General features: G+C 40.2%; 2 protein-coding genes across 2 annotated transcripts in view; one reads left to right on the top strand and one right to left on the bottom strand.

The window, feature by feature from the left end:
* Positions 1-13,880, top strand: part of slc22a2 (solute carrier family 22 member 2) — a 24,420-nt gene extending 10,540 nt beyond the window's left edge. Inside the window, exons 12-23 of the mRNA XM_031861420.1 lie at positions 1,416-1,823; positions 2,683-2,730; positions 2,958-3,061; positions 3,288-3,442; positions 4,976-5,144; positions 5,608-5,719; positions 5,831-5,931; positions 6,009-6,223; positions 6,400-6,508; positions 7,171-7,283; positions 8,531-8,630; positions 11,476-13,880. Coding sequence (XP_031717280.1) covers positions 1,416-1,823; positions 2,683-2,730; positions 2,958-3,061; positions 3,288-3,442; positions 4,976-5,144; positions 5,608-5,719; positions 5,831-5,931; positions 6,009-6,223; positions 6,400-6,508; positions 7,171-7,283; positions 8,531-8,630; positions 11,476-11,563 — 1,722 coding nt within the window. The 3' untranslated portion in view covers positions 11,564-13,880. The remainder of the gene's footprint in view (positions 1-1,415; positions 1,824-2,682; positions 2,731-2,957; positions 3,062-3,287; positions 3,443-4,975; positions 5,145-5,607; positions 5,720-5,830; positions 5,932-6,008; positions 6,224-6,399; positions 6,509-7,170; positions 7,284-8,530; positions 8,631-11,475) is intronic.
* On the bottom strand, positions 11,666-24,411 carry plg (plasminogen). The gene is made up of 19 exons (XM_031861436.1): positions 24,174-24,411; positions 22,195-22,330; positions 21,984-22,090; positions 21,189-21,303; positions 20,958-21,097; positions 20,606-20,726; positions 20,340-20,458; positions 19,660-19,822; positions 19,422-19,546; positions 18,968-19,127; positions 17,813-18,006; positions 17,577-17,725; positions 17,254-17,347; positions 15,959-16,073; positions 14,378-14,452; positions 14,151-14,291; positions 13,289-13,395; positions 12,433-12,578; positions 11,666-12,068 (listed from the first exon to the last, which is right to left on the bottom strand). The coding sequence occupies exons 1-19, from the start codon at positions 24,220-24,222 to the stop codon at positions 11,907-11,909; spliced, it is 2,418 nt and encodes an 805-aa protein (XP_031717296.1). The 5' UTR covers positions 24,223-24,411; the 3' UTR covers positions 11,666-11,906.

Raw genomic sequence — 24,411 nt, 5'->3', positions numbered from 1 at the left:
TGTGTGTGTGTGTGTGTGTGTGTGTGTGTGTGTGTGTGTGTGTGTGTGTCTCTGTATAGTGTAGTGGAGATGAAACATTAGGTTTTACTTTTTGTGTTGTTTAGTTTCATATGCCATGGCATTGCAGATGGAAATGAGCTAATAACTTAATCTCTTCTCTCTTTTGAGATTAATGTGTTTTTGTACATTGTCCCTGATGTAAATAAAGTTGATTAATCAAACTTGATTTGACTCCATTGTGAACATTCTGCTGAAAATCCTGTCTGTCTGAGTTCAAGTTCCATTATTACTGGACAAGAGCTTTTCATGAGCACACGCCCTTAAGTGCCAAAAAAGGAGTGACAGCTGTTGAGCAGGCCCACTGAGCAGAGAAATAGCACTCATTCAGACTGAAATCGCAAAAAGTACGTTGATCACAGCTATTTTGCTTGCTTTACCTGAATGTGGCCTGTAACAGTTGTTTATCTATTCGACTAGAAACAGCTAAGAGAGCTAGTGGAACGTATGTGTGGTGGACAATTATTTTACCCGCTGTTGAGTCTTTTTAAGCTGAAATATAGAATGTCGTTAAACAGAACTTGTCTTTTAAAAGTATTTATTCTTGCAAGAAGAGGCACAGTTTCACAGAGTCTATACAGTGTGCGCTACAAAGATGAAGTTACACAAAGTTATATCGAGAGTGAGCAAGGGTGGGGGTCTGCGTACTCGAACATCTTGAAATGTGTGCAGGCAGCTGCTACACAAATCACACATGTTTCCACGATGCAAGATTATGATCGCTTGTTTCAAAACAAGTTATAAAACAGTTTACTTATAAGAATATAAAATACTTATGAGAATATAATATTTCCATTACCCAACAGCAAGATACATTTGAGCACCTATGTTAAACACAAAGGATGAAGATGTACTGAGCTCAGCAAAAGTACAAGCGCTTAGGAATTTACACAGTATATTAAGATATACTAAGTAGAAATTTACCATTGGCAGTAGCAAAACCGGCCTTCTTATCACTATAAGGAGGGCCCCCAAAGTAAATCTTATTTCGGGCCCCATGCTGTTTAGAATGTAGTAAGCAGTATGCAGTTCATACAGATTGAGTATGTAGTAGGAACACAGCTTGTAATCTATAACACAGGCATTGTGCAGAAAGTTGAGGAACTCTGGTAGCACAATTGAATCTGACTAAGAGAGTATGTTTTGGCTCTGGTCCAGTTGAAGTTCATCCAATGATTGTGCAAGTCCTGTTATTCTCAGTATGGCTCCATTAGACATGTTTTCGAGTCCACTGCATTCTCAACAGACCTCTTTGGACTTCTGCCCCAGATCGAGCGTAGGAGGGGTTTGAAGTCTGTCAAATCTTTAGCAGACTTTGGTTAGTTTCCCACTCATCCAGTGTGTGCTGAACTGTAAAGACTTCATTGGTTTTTTTGATATCTTTAACACCGAGAACTTGCATTGCTGCAGCAATGACGACGTTTGATGACCTGCTGGAGGAGGCCGGCACCTTCGGACGCTGTCAGCAGCGCATCGTCGCCCTGCTCTGTCTGGTGTCATTGCCTTTTGCAGGTGTGTACGTCGGCACCGTCTTCCAGGGTTTCACCCCGGATCACTGGTGTCGGGACCCCGCGGTGGTGGAGAGGAGGCAGGCGTGCGGCTGGAGCCTGGCGGAGAGTCGCAGGCTGACGGTGCCTCTGGTCAACAGCTCCGGGGTGCTGCAGCAGAGCAGCTGTGAGCAGTATGAGGTGGACTGGAACGCCACAGAGCTCGCCTGCGATACACAGGAACTGGACCTCAGTGAGGTCCCAGTTACCGGGTGCAAGGTGAGACCTCTGAGATTGATCTAAATCTGGAGAGGTATTTGGTTCTGCAGCAGCAATCATAGAGAGCTTGCATGTGATTTAGTGGATGGTTTGGAGATGACATCTCAAAAACTAAATATATTAAAATGAGTAGCCTATTATTAGTTAAAATGATGAGCATGATCACATCTCCCTGATTTAATTTAAGGGATTCATTGGAAACGGTTAGGGGAATAGTTTGACATTTTGGAAAAAAACAAATTTAAGATCAAAATCCCTCTCATGTCTGGAAACATCTAGCCCGGCTTTGTCCAAAGGTAAAAAAAAGGCAGTTGACCCGCAGGAGGTTGTTTTTTTAAATTAACCCGCAGGCTGTTTGACCACACCAGGTTAAATACAGTATGTACAAAGGCAAAAATGTGCCTATATACACAGGTCTATGTGTGCCAGACTATTTATTGGATGTGAGCAGTTTTTCTCCACAGACTGAACAAACCGTGAGATTAGCAGGTGCTAATAGGGGGAGTTTGTAATCATAGGACAGAGACAGTTTCCAGTCTCAGATTCATATTTACCGTACATTGAAGAGGCCTGGGTTTATCGTTTCTTTAAAAGTTATGTCTCCTTTTTTGTCCCTGAAATTATGTTAAGATGTACTTGTTGCTTTAATGTTGTAAAAGTCAGTACTTTGCTTTGTGACGAGTACAAAACTCTTCGGCAGTGGTGTGCAGATTCTCAGGAGGATTTGCAGAGAGAGTCACACCGACAAAGCAGCATTAGGTTAGGTGGGGTTAAAAGGGCTCCTTCCTTTCTAAATCTGATGTGTAAGCATCCTTTTACCATCTGTGGTAAATGCAATGTATTGTTTTTATGTTTTAAGAATGGCTGGGAGTATCAGTATGAACGCAGGCAGTCCTTTGTCACAGAGGTGAGAGGAGAAATTGAATGCATTTCTGTTGCAAATTTGTGTTTAGTGTTTTTTTTTGGTGATTGTAATAAACATATCACAATGAATAACAAAATCACAGACATAATGTAGGTCAAATTGCAGTTTCGCAATCCTGTGAATTGCAAAGTAAATCCTTTCATATTTAATTGTACAGACGCAAAGACATCTTGTACAAAGACATGTAACCGTCTTCCTTTTGGTCCCAGTTTAACCTGGTGTGTTCAGATGGATGGTGGGTGGACATGAACCAGTCCGCTCTCAATTTGGGCTTCCTTATTGGCAGCTTTGCTTTTGGTTTCTTTGCTGACAGGTAAGGCATTGAATTATTTTCATAAGCACCTGTAGTCTCACATATTGGCCACAATTACACGTCCATCAGTAGTAACGCAGTTGTATTTGGCGGAGAGCTGACAGTCAGGTTGGTCTAGATTTACATGGCAACATCTATTAGTTAATTATTTTTTTAACCCTATTATGTTCATTCAAGCGTCTCTTATTTTGAAAGGAATCCTGGCCTCATCTCTTTCTTTTTGCAGGTTTGGGAGGAAGATCAGTTTCCTGGTGTCCAACGCACTGAACGCAATCGCAGGGATTGGTCTGGCTTTGACTCCGAACTACATCTCCATCCTGGTGTTGAGATGCATCTTTGGCTTCGGAGCCAAAGGAGGATGGATGTCCGCATATGTGCTGCGTAATGATGACTTTCTGTGTTTCCTAAAACTGAAGTTAACAAACACTCCAAGTCATATTCGGTAGAATTCTTAAAAGCTCTTGTACACGACGCCCCCAAATTTGGAGGCTCTCGGGCTTAGGGGGGGGTAGCAAATATCGTCCAAAAAATGCTCACATTGAGAGCGAATATTGTGCATGTATACATTTTATATACCGGATTAAACAGCAACATATGGGCAACACTATCATATAAGTCACTTTTTACACACTCCAAACACAACTTTACACTACTAATATAAGCAACTAGAAAATGTACCACAATATCACGTATTTCTGGCCACGAATCGGCGTTCTATGTACTGCGCTTCGATTTTCCAACAACAAGCTAACGGCTACACGGCCGATCAATACATCGCAGAGCATTAGAATTCAACACGGAATCCAGAGATACCTTCGGAATTTCTCTCCGTGAAATCAGTACAAAGCTGTGAGCCAACAACGCCAGAACAACACATTGTTGCTTCACCGGAAAAAATCATAGCCAGCACCTCACCTTTTCGTGAAGAATCACGAAAAGAACGGCACAATAATCTGGTTAACGGCTAAAAACATTGTTGCTAAGTACATCCTGTCTGTTTCTCATCTGTTTCCTGTAGAAGGGGGGTCAATCTAACTTGTGGGACCCGGGGGTGGGTGGTCAGACTTTTGGCGAATGGAATTTTACGTTTGGGGATGCGTGGCGCTTTTTGGACTTTTACTGGCTGACAGTTCTGTCAATCAACACCCGGCTTCGACTACCGCCTTCCTGAGACTCTGACGCGTCGAAGGCGGGCTCATTGACTGAAATCGACCGATGATAGGCTGAGCTAGACCTCCATACACACACAGCAACTGGAATTCAGACGAGAAAATCCCATGGATGAGAGCCAGAAACAGGCTCTGAGAGGACCCTGGCTCTCAAAATGATGCCAAACGGCTGTATTTGGATGTATTGAATAATATGAGTGATTAAAAAAAGTGAAATATATAGTTATATAGTATATAAAAGTACAATGTAAGAGCTGTAACATCTGGTTCCAAAATGACGACCTCGCGTGACCTCTCTGTACTAAAGCCTCTATAACCTTTCTTATTCTTCACTTTATCCCAGCCAAACTTTTTTGTGGGACTACTGACAGGTTGTGCTATGATTTGGGAGAGTTTTTAGGCTCTCAGCTGCATTATTTCAAAAACACAATATTTTTTTTCAGGCGAACCTGAATATTTTCATGTATTATATTAACCAGCAACATATACACAATATTTACCCATCTGAACAAATCTCACAAGTGTTATCTGAATTATAGCATCACAAATTATTAAAATAGACCTTGTAGTTACAGAATTGCAGTCTCTTTAGTATGGGTATGCCATTTTCGAGCAGAGGCCTAAAAATAGGGCTAGAGTTTATTAATAGTCTTTGAGAGAGATCTGTAAATCATTCATTTCTCTATGCAGGTTTCGTTTCGGTGAAATTAGTTCAGTTTTAACATGTTTCCTGTCTTCTTGTCAGTCACAGAGATAGTTGGAGTGGAGTACAGACGGACGGTGGGCATTTTGTACCAGATGTTCTACAGTGTCGGTGTCCTCCTCCTCCCTCTGCTGGCCTACTTTATCACTGACTGGCGCTCGCTGCAGCTCGTCATCTCCGTCCCCTACATCCTCTTCCTCTCCTACTACTGGTGAGAAAGCTCACATTCATTCCAGAATCAAATATAGTCCTGTCCCTCACGCTCTTTAATGACTGTATTTTTGCACTTTGTCAAAATAAAGCCATAAAGTAAGAGCACATGCTTTAGTTTTTTTTGGTTCTCACTAAATCTCAAGTGTCTTTCCTCAAATTTATCACAATGAACAAATCACCTTGCCATTATTTGTTCATCACGAGCGCTCCAACCTTGGATTTGCCGCCGGTAATCATTTGAGAGATGTTCTTTGTTATCTCATACCTGCTCCTAAAAAAAGATTTAAATGTTGAACATGTCGTCCAATGTCAGAGATTTTTTGAGCTGTCGCACAGTGTCCCCGGTGTGAAGAAACACATTAGACTGAGAAAGAGACCAAGCTCAGATCGTCCATCACAAGCAGGTGTGTTGTTGAACAGGTTCTGAGATTTCTGTATCCGTCAAATGTTTTGTGTCTCAGGTTTATCCCAGAGTCTCCGAGGTGGCTCATCTCTCAGAACAAGTCTTTCAAAGCTCTGGAGATCACTAAAGCTATGGCTAAGGACAACAAGAGGAAACTCAACAACACTGTGGTAAATCGATACATCTCAATTCTCAAGAAAGGAAACACAAATACTTGTACAAATACTTAGTTCGAATGTACTAATTTAGTGTCACAACTGGATCACGATTACTTGTTTCAGACTCTGACCGACGAGGAGGGTGACTCGCCCTCTGCCTCTCTGTTGGACCTGGTCAGAACTCCAAACATGAGAAAACACACTTTCATCCTCATGTTCAACTGGTGAGAGTCATCTGAAATCACAGGTTTGTTTGGCCAAAAAATGGAGCCGACATTGAATCTTCTGGTTTCTCTTTCAGGTTCACCACCGCTGTGGTTTATCAAGGCCTCATCATGCGTGTGGGGATAGCAGGAGGAAACGTCTACATCGACTTCCTCATCTCTGGCCTGGTGGAGTTCCCTGCTGCCTTCCTCATCCTCTTCACCATCGAACGCATCGGCAGGCGCATTCCCTTCGCCTCCGCCAACATCGTAGCAGGAGCCGCCTGCTTTATCACCGCCTTAATCCCTGACAGTGAGAATTACTCTTTGTCAGTGGAAAGAACCACAAGATAATGCCAAAGACCTGCATCATTATAAATCTAATAAAAGTCAGCACAGATGTTCTATCTAAAAAAATAAAAAGGTTGAGTTTCAACTTTCTAAATATGCACACGATCCTGTAAATGCTCTTTTGTCTCCGTGCCTCAGACATGTTCTGGTTCAAGACGGTGGTGGCCTGCATCGGTCGGCTGGGGATCACCATAGCCTTTGAGATGGTGGTGTTTGTTAACACCGAGCTCTACCCGACATACGTCAGGTGAGGACAGACTGACACACTCCATATTCACGACACAGCAGCTCTGGTATCAACACGTTCTCACTCCCAACTCGTCCTCTAGTGTCAGATTTGGACGTTTCGGGGATGGCATATCAAGTTTTCGCTTCTTTCAAAATAAACTTTCAAAGTAGGCTTAAGTTTAAGGTTTACTACAAAAGTACTTGGTTAGGCTGAGGAAAAGATTGTGCTTGGGGTTAAAATAAGTATGTTTGTTACGTAAAATAAGTAAGCTTGTTACATAACTGGCGTGACTAAAGAACGGAAATTACGTAATACAGAATTTTGGTAAAATAAGTAAACATGGACTTGGTGTCACATGGGACACTAACAGGGGTCTCCTGGGTGAAAGTTCTGTGTTTGTTTGACCTGTCTGACCCCACATCCCACCCTCCCTACACAGACTTTCTCACTTTTTACACTATCTCAGTTGCTCTGAGAGTCTAGTAATGACATATGTGGGTTTACAGTGGAGTTAGTTGAAAGCCCGGAGTGTCAAATACAGTAGCTAAAGAGTGCGTCGCTATCGGACTCCGAGGGACACCGACCAAGCGGCGGTATTTGGCGAGTTGTGAGTGAGAACGGGTTGCTGGAATTTACAGTGTAATTGCTAAATGTTTGTTAATTGGATTAACAAAATACAGGAACCTCGGCGTGTCAGTTTGTTCCAGTCTGTGTGACGTCGGAGGCATCGTAGCTCCCTTCCTGCTCTACAGACTGGCGGTCATCTGGCTGGAGCTGCCGCTCATCATCTTCGGTAGGTTGTGACACCGCCACAAACGTGAGCGGAGGGGTATACATACGGTATATGAATTAGATGTTGGTGTACTCTATCTTTGTCACCCATGCTTTTATTTAGTTGCCATATAGTCTCATAAAGCTAACGCTGGTCAAGTGATCGGTGGCTCCAGGATCAAAGGTGTAAGGGGTAGACAGAGTTTTTGGAGTTGGATTAACCTTGTGGACTTTACAATTATTGCCTTGTGAATCGATTTAGTAGGTGATGTTGTCTTCATAAATTGTGTTAAGCATACATTTGAATCTCCATTTAGTTCATTCTTTTAGTGTTGTCAGGGGGCTCCAACGGCACACAAATTCTTTGAATTTCCTCATGTAACCACATCTTGCATCCAGATGATTGTTCAAAGGTTTCTGAAAAGGCACCAAATGTGTGCACATCCATGCAAAGATACTCGGGTGCAAGACACAGGCCTGTACACTGTTGGGCTCCAAATAGATATATTATTTCTCTTTTCTCTTTCATCTTGCAGATCGTAACGTTGCCATGAAAAAAGTGAAATAAACAATTTATTTGGAGCCTCCTTTGTGCCCTACAGTTATAGGGTTTCTGACATTATTAATTGCTAGTAATTTATTGTGGCCTTGAACATTTTAATACTGCTGTGCACTGGTGGCCCAAGGAATCCCGTCATCAGGCTAATGCCGACTCTGATCGTGTAAATTGTGGAGGACAAGATTGAGATGTTATTGCTTATTGGAATGCCCCTACACAAAATGATTAATTTCAAATTGACCATTACATTCAGTAGATCTATTTTTCTGGTAACAGACTTAATCTATTAGTTGATTGAAACTGATGGATTTTAATCTTATTATCCTGTGATGCTCATCCTTTTCTCATCCTTTGAGAAAAACTTGTCGGCTGAATTATTGAAGCAATATGGCCAAAAGATAGAAGATAACAAAAAAAATCATGAACTCAATTAGCTTAAGTCTGTCCCTTAAATATCTTTGTGGTACTTGATTATTTTGCTCAACCCATCTCAGAAAGGCAGCCATTTTAAAGATAAACTTCCTGAAGTGTAAGTTTAGAGTTGCTGCCTGAATAACATTTTAAATTAGAATTCAAAGTTTTGATGATAGCAAATTTAAGCTAGTTTTAAAGTTTGGTGCAACATGATTTGCAGTTGAACCATGATTCAATCAGGTTTAGAAATGAATCCTTGTTGGTGCAACCCAGCCTAAAGCTTTTCATTTATGCAGGGGTGGTTGCGTTGATAGCTGGAGGTTTGGTGTTGCTCCTGCCTGAAACCAGAGGAGTTCCTCTCCCCGAGACCATTGATGATGTTGAGTTTCCTAACAGGTGAGAAATCTCTCCCAACACTCCCAAAACGTTTCATCACTCAACACAACACATCGAGAGTGTTAGATTATTATGTGTGTGATGTTATTGGACCAACAAATGTATTGTTAGGTAGCAGTGGTGTATAGTAACGAAGTAGAAATACTTCGTTACTGTACTTAAGTCGTTTTTTTGGATATCTGTACTTTACTTTACTATTTATATTTGTGTTGACTTTTACTTTTACTTCACTACATTTTGCAAAGAAAACTGATACTCTGATACATTTCCCCTGAAACCGTCGTTACTCGCTACAAAATCAAATCTATCTTTAGAAAAAAATGAATCATGAGACCAACTGTGGTGGAATACAGACTGCAAGCAAGCAGGTTTGGTGAATCAGTGGTCCTAGCTTGCAAGTTAAATCATTGTTTAATCACGTTAATGCGCAATTGCAAACAAGTGCTCTCAAAGCGTTGCGTTGATAGCGGGAGGTTTAATTCCCGGCGGTGTTTTAATTCCCAGTGATGCCCAGGATGCTAGCCAGCGAGTGACTACATGAGTAGAATTCCACTCTACGATGACTGATTTCATGATGGAAGCAGAAATGGAAGCACCCGCTACTCCCGCAACAAACTACGGTGGTGACGATCCAACACCCGTGGCCAGGGGCGTTTCTAGGATTCAAAGAAAGGGGGGGCTTAGCCCTAAGGGGAGTGGCATTTTTGCGCATGTAGGCAATTTTTTTTGGGGCCTATTTGGGGCCGTGGATATCCATTGTTTGTTTCAGACAGTTCATAGATTGGTTCAATCAGAAAGAGTGTAATTTTGCTCTGTAGTTTTGCTTGCATTCAGTATATGATGACTCAAGAGACAGAATTTCAGGGTCATAGTGAAATTTCACAACACAAATATGAACTTTTCTCAAATAAAGAGAGAAATAATTTTCCTGCTTGTAAAGGAAAGATGGATAAACTAGCTTTCATGTCCGCGTCACTCCCAAATCCTAATTCTTAAAGGGACCGCACGGAGAATGGACCTGACAGTGTCAACTTTACATCGTTAAGTATGATGATAGGCTGTTGGATTGTAATTTAAAGGGGGATAAAACATACAAACCAGAACGCACGCACATATGTAGCATGTTAGTTATAAATAACTTGTCCATGTGAGAAACAATAGTTAAATTTAATGACATCACCAAAATAACATTTTTTTTATCTTTATTTTATTTATTTTTTAATCCAATAATAATTCAGCCCCCCTAAAATAGGCCTAACGACACCCCTGCCCGTGGCCATATTTGCGATAAATGTTTTCTTATGTTGGAGTGAAAGATTCTTCATACCAGATGAAGTGCCTCTTATGCTTACCCAAAGCTACTGAAATATTGACATTCAAAAACTCCCCATCCAACCTCAGGAAACACATTTAGGTAAATTAAGATGAATCCCGTGAGCCACAATGTTAATGTTTAGTTATCATAATTAGCATAAACCTGTTAAGATATCTAACAGTGTTTCCCACAGGATTGGAGTATATCTTTGGCGGGGGAGACAGGTGTCTGATCTTCTAATTTAGCTATACATGGTGTATGTTAGCTAACGTTCGCTAGCTATCGTAAATCAAATGAGACAATTAGTGTAGTAGACAGATCGCTAGCGAGTTAATGAGCTGAGGAAGTGTTGACAGTTGTGAGATTTTGTTGATTTGAGTCATCTTAGCTATAATCATTGCAGCACTAGTTGGCTAACGTTAGCTAACTTAACGTTAGCCAGCTACCGCACCATAGGATTGACAGGAGCCACGAGAGCGCAGCATTACGATTTGAACCGCGTCGGAGTTGGAGATGCATGCCAGTGTGTAGCAAGTGGGGCTAGCTAAAGTTGTTATGATGGTAGCAGTCGCCCAATTGCAGATTCAGCTTGAGCAAAACCTTTGCCTATTGTGTTCAAATCAGGCCCATAGGAGTTTACAAGGCAGGTGTCCTTTCTCAAAACACTGACCTGATGCATCAAGTGGATATTTTTTGCTGAACACAATATTATGCATTTGCCCTCTACATCCTCTAGTCGGAATGAGCATACTTATAAACGCACTGTTACAACTCCTTCATAGTGTCATATTGCTTTTCGGAGAATTATGATGCATGTTCATAGCAGATGCAAAAGTATACTTATGTACAATATATTATGTTGAACATTGTTGCTCCTGGATGGATCACAGCCAACCCAATTATTTTCAACACAGCTCCATGTCCTTGGTCATGGTGCCACAGCACTTAAAAGAATAAACTTCATAATTCTCAAAATTCTGACCCTTTGCTTTTTTATTAACAGCATTTACTTGTACTTTTACTTTCAATACTTAAGTACATTTAATATCAGAAAATTACTTTTGATACTTGAGTACAGTAAATATCAGATACTTTAAGACTTTTACTCAAGTAGTATTCTAATAGGTGACTTTTACTTTTACTGGAGTCATTTTCCAGTAAGGTATCTTTACTTGTACTCAAGTATGGCTTTTGGGTACCTTATACACAACGGTAGTGACATAAATAGCAATACATGCTATTAGCTGATTCGCTGAACAAATACTGTAGTACTTTAAAACTGCAAGTACATTTTCTTTATTTACTTTACACCACTGACAAACTTGTTTTTTATAGGTGTCATTTAATGAAGTAACTGATGCTTCATTTTAGAGTAAAATTGCAAAAATGTCAATGAGTGTAAGAACAATTATCTGAATATAATAAAATCTTAATGAGTGATTCACCTGAATCAAATTTGACATGTAGTAATTAATGCAACGTTTTCTATTTACTAGTAATTATTAATTATATGTGTGTTTTTGTTCCCAGGAAAAAAGAGGACGTGGCGGAGAACCAACAAATGGAGAAACCTTTAAAAACAGACTTGACAAACAACAAGGAAGCAACAACTGTATGACTGACTGAGTGCACATAGATGTGTGTGTGTGGACTTATTCACTGTGATACAACAAAAGTTTTTTTTTATTTTTTACAAACATTTTCTTTAAATCATGACTTCTCAATTTTCTTTTGCATTCAGTTTTATTGTTCAACTCTTACAGAAAACAAAGCAGGAACATGATCTGCTTATTATGTTTCCACCACAAAAACACCTGTTAATATTAGATACTACCAGACTAACTTAAGTAGTCGTGCTGGGGCAGAACAGTTCCCGCACGTTATATTATTATTATTATACTTATATTATTATAAGTATCTTCAAAAAGCACAATGAACCGTCACTTTCTGATTGTTTCTCATTAATTGGCTTTGATGGTTCTGTCGATCCACTCGACAAACTTGGAGACTCGGGCGTAGACGCCGGGCTTCATGGCATTGGCGCAGCCCAGGCCCCATGATGTCACACCCTGCAGGATGTACCTGTTCTGGGAGTTGCACACCAGAGGGCCGCCGCTGTCACCCTGCAGGGAGAACAAATGTCATGGTTGTCAGTTCAACTGCTGCCAGAACATTTATTGATCTACAAGTGACACTGATATGGAAAATGTATATCCACCAACCGATGGAGATATTTACAAATAATTCAAGATATATTTCTAAAAGACGCCATCTTTCTTAGTTTAGCTGCCAATTCTGCCAGTAGAGACTTCCCTCTGGTGGCGCCTGCTGTGCGCTACATCACATCTGTATTTATGAGGTTTTGGAAAATCATACAGTCTGGATTTCTAAACACCGTGGTATATACGGTAATACCACCCAAACCTACTATACAGTTTTTCTAGAAATCTTCCCCAGTATCCATAATTTAGTTTGTGGGTTTCGTACCTGGCAGCTGTCTGTTCCTCCCTCGATGTTACCAGCACACATCTCGTGGTCTTTGACTCTGCCGTTCAGGTACGACGGACGATTGCAGATCTTGTTCTCGATCACAGGGAATCCAGTTTCCTTCAGGACGCCATCACCCCCCGTACCTGCAACACACCGCCACACATTTATTCAGGTTCAGAATATCTAGTGCATCTCTTAATTCAACTAGAACTAATGCATTGTGGTCGTATGCCTCCGCCCACCAGTGAAGTTGCAGTTTACATCCATGTCTGTCCAAAGTGTCATTCCTTCATTATTTTATCTGATTAGACATTTGTGTTTAATTGTCATAATTAGCATAATGAATTCTTGAGTTATGGCCAGAAAAGCGTGTTTTGAGAGGTCACAGTGACCTTTGACCTTCACATTCTCTTCAGTCTTTCTTTGCAAGTGGAAGTTTGTGCCAAATTTGAAGAATATTGCACAAGGCATTCCCGAGGCATAAAAAGCAACACAAGATAAAATATGTTAACTTTGGCTTGTATCTGAAATAATTTATAATTATTGGGCTTCTATTATTTGTCACCTTTCGACACTACAAAATTGATGAAGATCTGAAAACAGTCCTTGCCTTAAAGAATCGGTAGAGTGAGCTATTAGTCACTGAAGGCTTTTAACTTGATTTAAGAGAAAAATACTGTCTGTTTACTCTTATTTTAGTCTTTAAGCAAAAAACAACAACTCATTAATGTGGAAATTCTACTCACTTTTCAAAACAACCCTACTCTTGAACTAGTCCTCTCAATGACATAGTAGTACAAGAGCGCACACACACACACACACACACACACACACACGACGTACTGTTACGTACCTTGAGTTTCACCCCATCCGGTAACATAACACTCAGTTCCACTGGGAACAATGTAGTCATTCTCTGGCAGACAAACTGGCAGGACTTTGTCATTTATTAGTGCCGGGCTGAAAGCACAAAAGAAGTACTCAGATCTTCTACTTAAAAATAGCAATACCACAGTGTAGAAGTACTCTGTGACAAGCACAAGTAATGCATTCAACATGTTGTAGTTGAATACAAGTATTAGCATCAAGTTATCATGCAGTATAGCCCATTTTAGAATAATGTATATGATATTATTAGATGATAATATTGATGCAATAATATGTTCATCACTTTATAGTTGCTGCTGGTAAAGGTTGGGGTTATTTTATTCATTTTAGGGGTGTTGTGATATACTGATATTGACGATAAATGTGATATTTAAAAAAGGAAATATTGATATCATGTTAATAACACACAAGTGATAACATTGTGTGAATAACCCTGCACCTCTTAAATTATTTCATATTTACAGTTATGGTTACAGACTCTTCACTCTGATTTTTTGAGTGTAATATAAAAAAAGAGACCAAACGCACAATAAACTAAACTAAAGATGAATTTGACTGATTATTATTATAAATTTTTTCTGTCCAATTTTTTTATAGAAATTGCGCCAATATCGTTACTGTGAATTATTTTCTTGTGTAGTAAAAAGTACAATATTTACCTCTAAACTGTAGTGGGTTAGAATAGAAGTACAGTAAAAAATGTAAATACTCAACATACCTCAAAACTTACTTGGTTACTTTCCACCACTGCGTAGCAATAGTGAGTAAAGGAAGGATGGTTGTACTAGCTGAACAAGTGTTAGCGATTGTAGGTTGATCAGACTCACCTCTCCAGTTTGAGCAGAGCGATGTCGGCTCCATTGGGTCCCAGTATCAGTTTGTTCAGGTTCTTCTCTTGTTTGGACCGCTCATTGGCTCTCTCTGTGTGGACACCCAGGAACACCTTGTAGGCCGAAGGCCGTTTGGACCTACAGTACACAGCACATCTATAAATACACTAACTAGTTTTTGGTCTTTAGATGTGTGGTTTTCAAAAAAAAAACATTCTTCTGACCTCTCCAGGCAGTGTGCCGCAGTAAGGACCCACTGAGGGTCAATCAGAGTTCCTCCACAGAAATGTATCCCCGTGCTGGTAGAAAGAGACACAGAAATGTATTTAAGTGGGACAAAAGAGAGTTATAAGATCTTTTTTAATACGTGATTTCAATAGTTAGATCTTGTTTATCTTGTTTGTGTATTTTATTTATTCCAAGGCAGTAATGTAACAATGCATGTTTCTATCCTTTAACAGGCTGTTGGATCAACCTGCCTTTAAAGGGATAATTAGGATGTTACAAAGTGGGGTTGTATGAGACTTATGCATAGTCAGCGTACAGTGGACGAACAACGTAATTTTACCTCACAGAATACCAGAGTTGCTTGTCAACCCCCGCCTCGATCGGTTAGTTTGTTTGTGTTCGTGCGTGACTTTTAATAAATACAAACTAACACCAACGTCACCTCATGCTACAAACTATGTTAAGACGGGTAAACCCACAAAGAAAAACAGACTCAAATGCACGACCCAGAGAGCAGGATCAGGTGCAGTCTTTACATATCAAACAGGTTCGGTAAACAGGAGATCCTTCAGGTAATAAGGTAAACAAAGCAGGCAAGGATGAGACAAAAAAACTAAGTCTGGAATATCAGGCAGAGATTAGAAAAACCTGGAAGACTAACACTGGGAATATTGCTGGAAGGGTTGACTCGGGGGGACAAAGATGAACTGGCACAGAGACAGGGCATCACACAGAATAAACACACAGGGGAGTTGAGGATGATTAGACACAGGTGTATCCAATCGTGGGCGGGGTAGACAATCACAAAGGCAGGGAAAACACACAAGGGCAGGAAGTGAAATATCTGATACGAGAGGAGAGGTGAGTAACACAAAATAAAACAGGAAATAATGAAATCTCAAAATAAAAGTAAACACAACCTAAGGAGCAGGACGAGACATGACAAACGATCCATTTAAGCTGCGTCGATTCACAAGTCTAGATTTGACTTGTGATAGTTTTCTCTTGAACTGTTGAAGAAAAACCCATTCAGCATAATAGTAACTGGGTTCACTGGGTTTGGTGATTTTGACACTAATAAAAGAGGGTCATGCTCTGTGAAATATGGGTTTTATTTTGCTAATTAAAATCAATTACGATTTTCCAATATCTAAATACCACAGTCCAATTATTAAAATATTGGTTATTGTCAGCCCCAGTTTGCGCCTCCTGTGTATTCGCACACATTCCGGTCACAGAGGTTAACATCCATTTCTCTGAAAGGCAATGTTTGAAGAACCCAGAAGGTCGTTTTAAAAACATGTACCGCAGTTTTGAATGTATTTCAAGAATCCTTAAAGACTCTTCAAACTACTTGAATGGAAAAAAATATTCTGCTGAATAAAAAAAATTGTTATTTATGTGACCACATGTGTGCCAATACATGGGGTCAAACTGGGGCTGGGTCACGTTTTGCATCAGTACAAAAACGGCATCTTATTTTTAAAAAAAAAAAAGCCAGTTTCACATATACTTTTCTGATATATCGCAAATGTCGTACAACCCTTGGAATCATAATTCGGTATTATTCTACTCACTTGGTCCGAAGGCTGATTTGCCAGGGCCACGAGTAAGCTTTAGACACGCAGCCTCCTACGATCCGACCAAAGCAGCGCTTTGGTTTGGTGACCGGCGTCCCACATTTCAATCCAGCTGCAAAATAAAGTTCACGGTCAGGAATTCATACTTTTGAATTGGTATCATTTAAAAAGACTAAAAGTTAACAGCCATTGGAAAAAGGTATGACCTGAGGGTGGAGCCAGAAAAGCCATGTTAAATCAAAACACTTTATCCTCTTTACCGTTGCCATCTTAGCATGCAAGACACGGCTCTACATGTTCTAAGTTGAATCAGCTTTCATCAGTCTAACTTACACTTTTCCGAGCTCTGGTGAACTTAGACTCATGCTATGCTGGGAGCTGAATAACTTCTGAACCAAGGCTGCATATTTCCATTTTCTATTCATGTGTTCAAGTTCAGGTTATTTATGATCAATTAATAAGTCTATAGTGTCAAAAGATACATTTGTAGAAATGTCTCAAGGACAGAGGTGATGTCCTCTAATTGCTTAATTTTTCCCAAAACTGAAATAGATTATATTATTCATTACTCATCATCTATTCTAAAGTGTCACCTTCACAAGTTGTTATTTGAAATAGTTGATTGGTTCCAGACTTGTGTGTTACTTAATGTCAATGAGAAGACGACTAGAGTGGACCTGAGCTGGGCTGGTCGGACCAGGCAGCCGAGTGGGCAACACGCGACTGTGGAAAGCTAATCGGGTCCACTGGGGTTCAGGTAAGGACCGCATCCTTTTCTTGTTGATTGACAACCAGGGCAGTTTTGTTGTTTAACCTTTTTGCATCTTTAGAATGCTAACATTAACATGATGACATGGACTTGATTAAGATGGTAAAATAACAATATTTATCCATTAGTGATTTGTTAGAATACTAATGTTTGCATCCATCTCAAAGTACTTCTGATGCTGACAAGAATGAGGATAAAAATATTTTGACCTTTTTGTGGCAATAAATGACAAATCAATGGGATTACAAAAGTCAGTAGGATTTATCCTCTGGAGACAATGAATGTTTGCACCAGTGTTAATGGCATGATGGAGATATTTTATATCTGGCCTGGGAACGCCTCAGGGTTCCCAGGAAGAGCTGGAAAGCGTTGCTGGGGAGAGGGACGTCTGGAATACCCTGCTAAGCCTGCTTCCCCCGCAACCCGGTCTCGGATGAGTGGAAGATAATGGATGGATGGACTATGGATACATTTCTACTGACAGACCAACCTACTGTCATCCTCACTATTAGCGTTCACATACCACAGTCGGGGATCTGGCAGTAGTCCCATTTCTTGTTCCTGTCAGTAGTGTAGCACCACGGCCCGTTCACATCGCCATCTGGGTTTCTGCATTTCTGTTTGTGTCACACAAGGACAGAATCTTTTAACTAAAAACACTAATTATTACCCCCCTTTATCATTTAAGCTACTAAGAGCAACAGTGCACTCCCTGTGGACAAAAGAAATCCTCTCATTTTACTGCAGCAGGGTCTGACAGTCTGCGCCCGCGCAGTCCAGAGTGAAATGTCATCACTGCACAAGTTGACGATTCAAAATGGTTCATACAGGAATGCACACACTTACATTGCCCTCCAGACCCCTAGTGGGGTGACTTTGTGCGGTGAAGCTGGTGTGTTGGTGAGGGCTCTGAGCACTCCAGGCCTGGCAGGTCACACCCAGAACGGTGATGGAGGTTGGACCCCGGTATGCAGCTCCATTTCCAGTCTTACAGTCTAACACAGCAAAAGACAGAATGTGTGGACAAAAATAGGATAAAACGAGCTAAAAATCAGACAAATGCCCAGTTAAAAATAATTTACCACTCTGTGGTGGGGTCTGGGTGGGGGTTGAAGGGCCCTGGGGATTCGGAGTACTGGGTGTGGTGTTATCTCCCGAAGGATTAGTGGAGCATTTCTCCAAGTTGCAGTACTCCCAGCGGACACTGGGGTCCGTAGTGTAACACCAAGGAGCTCTGTCGCCGTCCGGATTCCTGCACAGATTCCTCCTGAGGTCTCTGTTGAAAGAGAAAACCTGGAACTTCAGGTCAGCAGTAACCAATATCCTACTAGGTTTTATATTCTACTTCTAGAATCAAACCTGAAAGGGACCAACTAATTATCTGTTGCCTTGTTTGTGTTTTATACAATATTGGCAATGCCACCAGGGGGCAGGATTTGCCTCAGACTTTAGTAGCTAAAGACTGCTGCAGGAATAAATCCTAAATCCCGTAAATGAGTTCGGCACTTCTACACTCTAAAAGTCGATTGGTTTGTTGAATGGGTGTTTGTTCAGATGCCTGAAATAAGGTCTCTGGTTAATACAAGCGGAAGAGATTTTTAACTTTTGTTCTACGAAATAAAAGTAAATTCCCCTCTTGTCAATTTTGAAGCTTTAATGTGTCTTAAAAAAGACGGTTGCTAACAAGTGGCTAAGTGAGACTAAACCTCATCACTTCAACACATTTTCTCCTTTAGCTTAATAGTGGTGATGTGAAGTCATGTGACCGTGGTGTTGATTGCCTAACAATAACTTTCTCATTCTGCCGATTGCATTCTTGCTTCAAAAATTGTAAAGCTTGTCTTGCTGGACAAAACGTTTAAGTTTTATGAATTGTTTGCCACAGAGCTTATTTTCTGCAATAATTCAAAATCGAATGGAGAAATCCCATTGGCTTTCTGTTGAGGGAACCAGGGCGATGGAAACTTTCGGGTTGGCCTACAAAAACACGTCATCCCTGCCGCTATCTATAACTAGTGAGGTGGAGGTTGCCTAACCAGATGGATTGTACAGTAATGTGTAGCTTGCTCTGACCAAATACCCAAATTCTCCTCTGAACTCGAGCTTTCATGAGGTTGATACTAAATCATTTGCCTGAAATGTTCAGGCCTAGTGAATGTGGAAAATAAGGGTCAAAAAGGGGTAATATCTGCATTTTTAGATATCAAATGTATTAGAAGTCTCTATTTGATGCTCACCCTTTGGGGAAGTTCTGTGGAGTTTTTTGGTGGTTGTGAGGAGTCATGGCGCTCCAGCTTTGACATCTTTTTCCACTGATGGACTCTGATGTTACACCACGGTAACTTGACCCGTTCCCCTCATAACAGTCTTCCTCCTCTGGGGGGATCACTGGCTCATCTGCAACAAGATGAGCAGCAAAAGTCAGACTGATTCATTGATGCTCTCTAGTGTTTATCCATCAGCACTGTCATTAACATTATTGTAATTGCATGAGAAATCAACTCATAAAAGTCTTTTATCCTTCCTTTGCATATTACTCTTTCTTTAAAGTACATGAGCAGATTACAGAACCCTAATGAGCATTTATATAAATCATGTTTCCATAGTACAACTGCTCAGCTTTGCTACATTTTCTGAATCAAGCGCAGCTGTTCCTGAAGTTAACATCATCATCATTGATCTGTGTCGTACTTGGTCCGGCTGTGTCCCCACAGCTCGGCACCCTGCAGTACTCCCAGCGCGTCTCAGCGTCAGTGGTGTAACACCAGGGCATCCTCTCGTTGTCTGGGTTACGACAGTAGTTGCTATCCAGGCCCCTGACAAACAACAGACGGTAATAACAGTGAACACACAGGTAAACCCAACGATAAAATTATCATGCCAAAGGTCCTTCATTTATTAAAAATCATTTTCCTGTTGCCGCTCTTACTTGCAGGGGTAGTTGTCTGGCGAGCGGTTGTGTTTCTGTGGCGTCTGTGCCGACCAGCTCTGGCAACTTTTGCCAGATTCCGTCACAGCGATGGTGCCTCGGTACGCTCCACCTTCACCGGTGGCACAAGTCAGCTCTGGGACGATGGTGGGAGGCTCGGACGCTGAACAAAAGAAGATGAGATGGACTGGTTAGGTCTCACATGAAACAACAGTGGCAGCAGTGTTTTAAATAATTACAAGAACAATGACACTGCAAAAATAGGAATGACTTATGTGTTACATGATTATCAATAATTAGGGGATGTATCTGAGCAGCTGTGTTTTTACCATCATTTAGGACCTCTGTGATAATCTGTTTCACATTGAAATAATGATACTGTAACAATATAAATGTAAACATTATAATTTTTCTTTAATCTGATATATTCTTTTGTTCCTCAGGTTGCGGTGCAGGGTCGGTTCGCCAGTGCGACGCAGCAGGTAGTGGTCAAACATCTTGCTGACAGGTACCACGGCAGATTAAAGGGTAAGTATACATATACTGTATATCTCTGGTTCTCAAAAGCTGCAATTCTACTTGCCATGTTGCTTGTAAATACATGTAGGCCATGTATTTCAGCTGTTACATTGGTGAAAGAGGGCAGAAGTAAAGGAAACATATTAAACAGGAGGACTTACTGCAGCGGGGTATGGAGCAGAAGTCCCATCGTTTGGAGAGGCTGGTGGTAAAGCACCACGGTTTGGGGTCTCCATCTGGGTTTCTGCAGTAGTTCTCCTCAAGATATTTCTCTGGAAGACTAGAGGAAGCATCAATGGAAAGATAGAATACATCTTTAGGACAACGGAAACAAGGTTCAGCTTCTGAAAGATGTAATTTTTGATTGATTGAATATCATCAAATCCTGCTTGTGGTTGGTTGATTGATGTGCTGTTTGTGGTCTTACACGCTGGGGTTGTAGCCATGGTTATGAGGTTTCTGGGAGTCCCAGCGCTGGCAGGTGTAGCCGTTTTCTGTAGTTAAGATTTTGCCTCTGTAGTCCTCACCACTGCAGTGCATACACTCCTCTGTAATGGAGCAAGCAGAGACACATCACACGACCTTTCTGCTGTTTTGATCTACAGTAGACATTTCTGAGGACACTCTATAGTGCCTACAGTGCATTTTACACATAAGAATAATTTCGACACTCAGATTAGATGGTGGACCTTGAAATAGCGGGAGACTATAGGTTTGTGCCTAAGCGTCATTAATATCACACACAAACAAACAAAAGACACAGAATAAGTGAATGTTACCAGTGCAGCTGGTTACATTGCAGTTTTCCCAGCGGGTGTCGGGGTCGGTGGTGTAACACCAGGGTCCCCCGCTGTCTCCATCAGGGTTTCTGCAGAAGTTAGACTCCAGGTCTGCTCGTGGGTTCTCCTCCGGTGTGAAGCTGCAGCAGACACATTGAGAAAAGTTATATATACGAAAAAAAGCATACGATTTTGATGTGTAAAGTAACATGATGATATGTAAATACATACTTAGGCCTGTGTGGGTATTTTGCTGCCCATCTCTGACACGCCTTTTTTGTTTTTGTTTTGCTCTTTGTTCCTCTGTAATCAGTTCCTAATCCATTTACACACTCCAGGAGGTATCCTAGATGAAATTAAAAAAGCAATATACACCAAATGGACACTATCAGCATTATATGGAAGGGTATTAGTGCAAGGCATAAGGAAAAACATGAGAGGAGGAAGAATTTGTATTTATTTTGCATTTCTAGCATAGAGTCTAAATATGAAGAATAAGGTCGAACTTTTAGTATTAGTGCCACGAAGAAGAGAAAACAAATCTGTATTTTGAAAATAAAGTTGAAATGTTACAAATAAAGTTGAAATACTATTTGGAGAACAAAGTTGAAATGTTGAGAATAAAGACGTAATGTCGAGAATAAGCTTTTGAGAAGGAATCAAACTAGTAGTGTTAGCACACATACTTCCGTAGCGTGTATAATGCGCAGCAGGGTACAATAATCTAATTCTTATCTAGTGGAGTGAATTTATCTGATCCCACTGAAGTAATGTGTTTTTTTTGTTGAAGTAGTGTTCAATCTGTGACACCTCTTCACTGCGTTTGCATACATTGTCGTCATCGCTGATCATGCAACATGTTCTAAACCCTAAACCACAATGTAATGGATACTAAATATCATGCAGAATCTAAACTGGAGCAGTGTGTAGACCTATGTGTCACAGTTCATAGGACACAAAGACAGGACACTAATAAAATAAAAAAGAAGTGGCTACTTATACTAATGAACAGACAATAGGACTTACCTTTTTTTTCATATAATGCTGCGCTACTTCTTCGCAGGATCATCTCTGTTTTGGAGTTTGCTGCTGCTGTCCAACACTCTTGGTCCTTTTCAATATACATGAAAGCCCTGTGGAAACACAGCAGGTGTCAGGTCGGGATGCCAAGCCTCAGATGTTAGATTGTGAATTCAAGGGAAAAGTTGGATTCTTAAAAAAAAAGGCGTAACCTTACCTGCATGTGAGGGTTGTTTCAGCGTCACATTTGGCGGCACACTCAGCCACATTGTTTGTTGAGTACTGTCTTCTCTGCAGCGAGAGAAGCCATGCCCCTTCAGTTTTAGCATAGCCGTCCACTTCAGTACCACTAACTGAAATCAGAGACAAGAAAATATGAATTTACTTTTAGATATACAGCCCGTTAATTGTCATTCATGTTATCTGAGCTCAAGGTTGGGTTCAGGTTTTATGTTTGAGGTAAAACAACAGTAAATGTATTCATATAAACAAATATAACAAAGCTGCACGTTCATATGAAAGACTGACATGTAAAATAAAGGATGAATTGTAACCCCCCCAAAATACATGAATATTATATATATATAAATAAATAAATAATAATGTAATAATATAAATATATATATATATATATATATATATATATATATATATATATATATATATATATATAATAAACACATAATGAATCGAATAATAGTAAAAAAAAATAGTAAAAATGTAAAAAAAAAGTAACACAAGGTATTACTGTAGTTCCCGAGTTAAACTGTATTGAACACAAGTTATTGGCATTCAACATTATGAAATACAATGCACACTTTATAAGTATACATATAGGCTATACTTTCAAAATGGAAGAGATAATATCATGTTCAAAACTGCAGTCCAGCTACCATTTACCATTGAGTAACAGCCAGAAATTGCGTCGTCATATTTGCAAGTGTTCCGGGAAAACCAGTGTTGACTAAATTACAAATATTGTGATTGCGACACTAAACTGTCCTTACCTTGTCAAACAACATGGTAGGAAAACACTAAAGTTACAGGATGTGTTGCTGTAAAGTACATATTTACTGCTCTCACACGGCAACTTATACATCCAGTATATATGCAGTTTTATCATTTCATTCTAATCCAGAAATTTGTGATTAAAAACATACGTTTAGGTCTAGATTAGGTTTCTGGGATGCACATTTAATCACAATCAGGCCAGCGCTCTAAAGTGCATCAGTTTGAGGTTCGTGACCTTTGAATTGTGTAAGAGGACTCAGTGAAACACATTTCACCCCGATGACTGTTCAAACAGCACAGAAGCAGAGAAATGTGACCTTGAGAAGTTATGTTGTTGGTCTGACTTTGTTAAAATGGCATCGTTAGAAACACAAAACAGAATATGAGTCTACAATAAAAAAATGTGAGTCAAAAAATAATTCATGCAAAACGGCTTAAAGCAATACTTTTAACATTTTGGGAGAGAGTTTCAAGGCTTATATGAAAAGATTAATGCGGTTCTAATTTCTTTGCACTAAAATTAGGTTAGCTTAGCATTAAATCTGGAAGCGGGGGGAAACTTCAGCTTCAGCTTCAGTCATCAAGCTACCCATCTCCTAGCTGTGGCTTTAGACATGAGTGATATCAGTCTTCTCATTTAGCTCGCTCGTCTTTTTTTCCAAAAAATATCCAACTGTTTGCTGGAGATTTGATATCAGGCCCCAAAGGTTCTTCTGGAAATTGAAGAGCTGGCTCAAGTGGACCAACAAAACGTTTCTCTTAAATAAAAGTTACTAAAAGTTCTTCGATCGTGGCACAGAGGTTTAACATAAGAACTTGAGAACTTGTTCAGTGAAGGCTTTTCCATAATCCATTCACTTTAACTCTTTTTCGACGAAAGCAAAAAACATTTCAAATGAGCTTAAAAACTTTCTTGTGCAATTGAATCTATGCTCTTCAGAGACTTGCTAGGAACCACATCAAGTGGTGATCTGATAATTATAATATGACCTGTTTCTTAATAGACCCCGGCATGATTGAATAATGCAAATAATATTGAATAAATATATTGAATCAGTTTGGACAGGGTATTCCTGATGAGGTACTATCACAATGAATTATTGTCCTTTTTTTAAATTATTTTATGGCATTAAATCATTGTAGAACCATTATTAGTTACTATTCAAAGATGCCAATATATCTTACCAGTGCAGATCAGGGCAGCCAGAAGGAAAGCTAGCTTGTACAGGTCCATGGTGAGGCCCTTATACTAGTAGCTCATAGTCGACGAAGTCTCCGAGGTATCTCCTGGTATGTTATTGGGCTCCTTTTAGCATGTCGGGAAGATAAACAGGACGGCCCAAACAGTAGTCAATCATTGGCCAAACAAGGAGCAAAGAGCATCAGGTCAAAAACCTTGTTTGTGTGAGAATTTGGAACATTA

The sequence above is a fragment of the Anarrhichthys ocellatus genome, unplaced genomic scaffold, assembly GCF_004355925.1.
Source record: "Anarrhichthys ocellatus isolate YVR2014 unplaced genomic scaffold, GSC_Weel_1.0 scaffold25, whole genome shotgun sequence".
In the NCBI taxonomy this organism is placed as follows: domain Eukaryota; kingdom Metazoa; phylum Chordata; class Actinopteri; order Perciformes; family Anarhichadidae; genus Anarrhichthys; species Anarrhichthys ocellatus.
Note: the sequence above shows the minus strand (reverse complement) of the source record. Positions and strands in the feature narration are given on the sequence as shown.

Coding starts and splice junctions, on each gene's coding strand:
- plg (XM_031861436.1), bottom strand. CDS start 24,222: ATGGACCTGTACAAGCTAGCTTTCCTTCTGGCTGCCCTGATCTGCACT. Junction 19,823..20,339: donor CTGCTCCATACCCCGCTGCA/GTAAGTCCTCCT, acceptor TCTTTTGTTCAG/CGTCCGAGCCTCCCACCATC. Junction 18,007..18,967: donor CCACAGAACTTCCCCAAAGG/GTGAGCATCAAA, acceptor CTCTTTCAACAG/AGACCTCAGGAGGAATCTGT.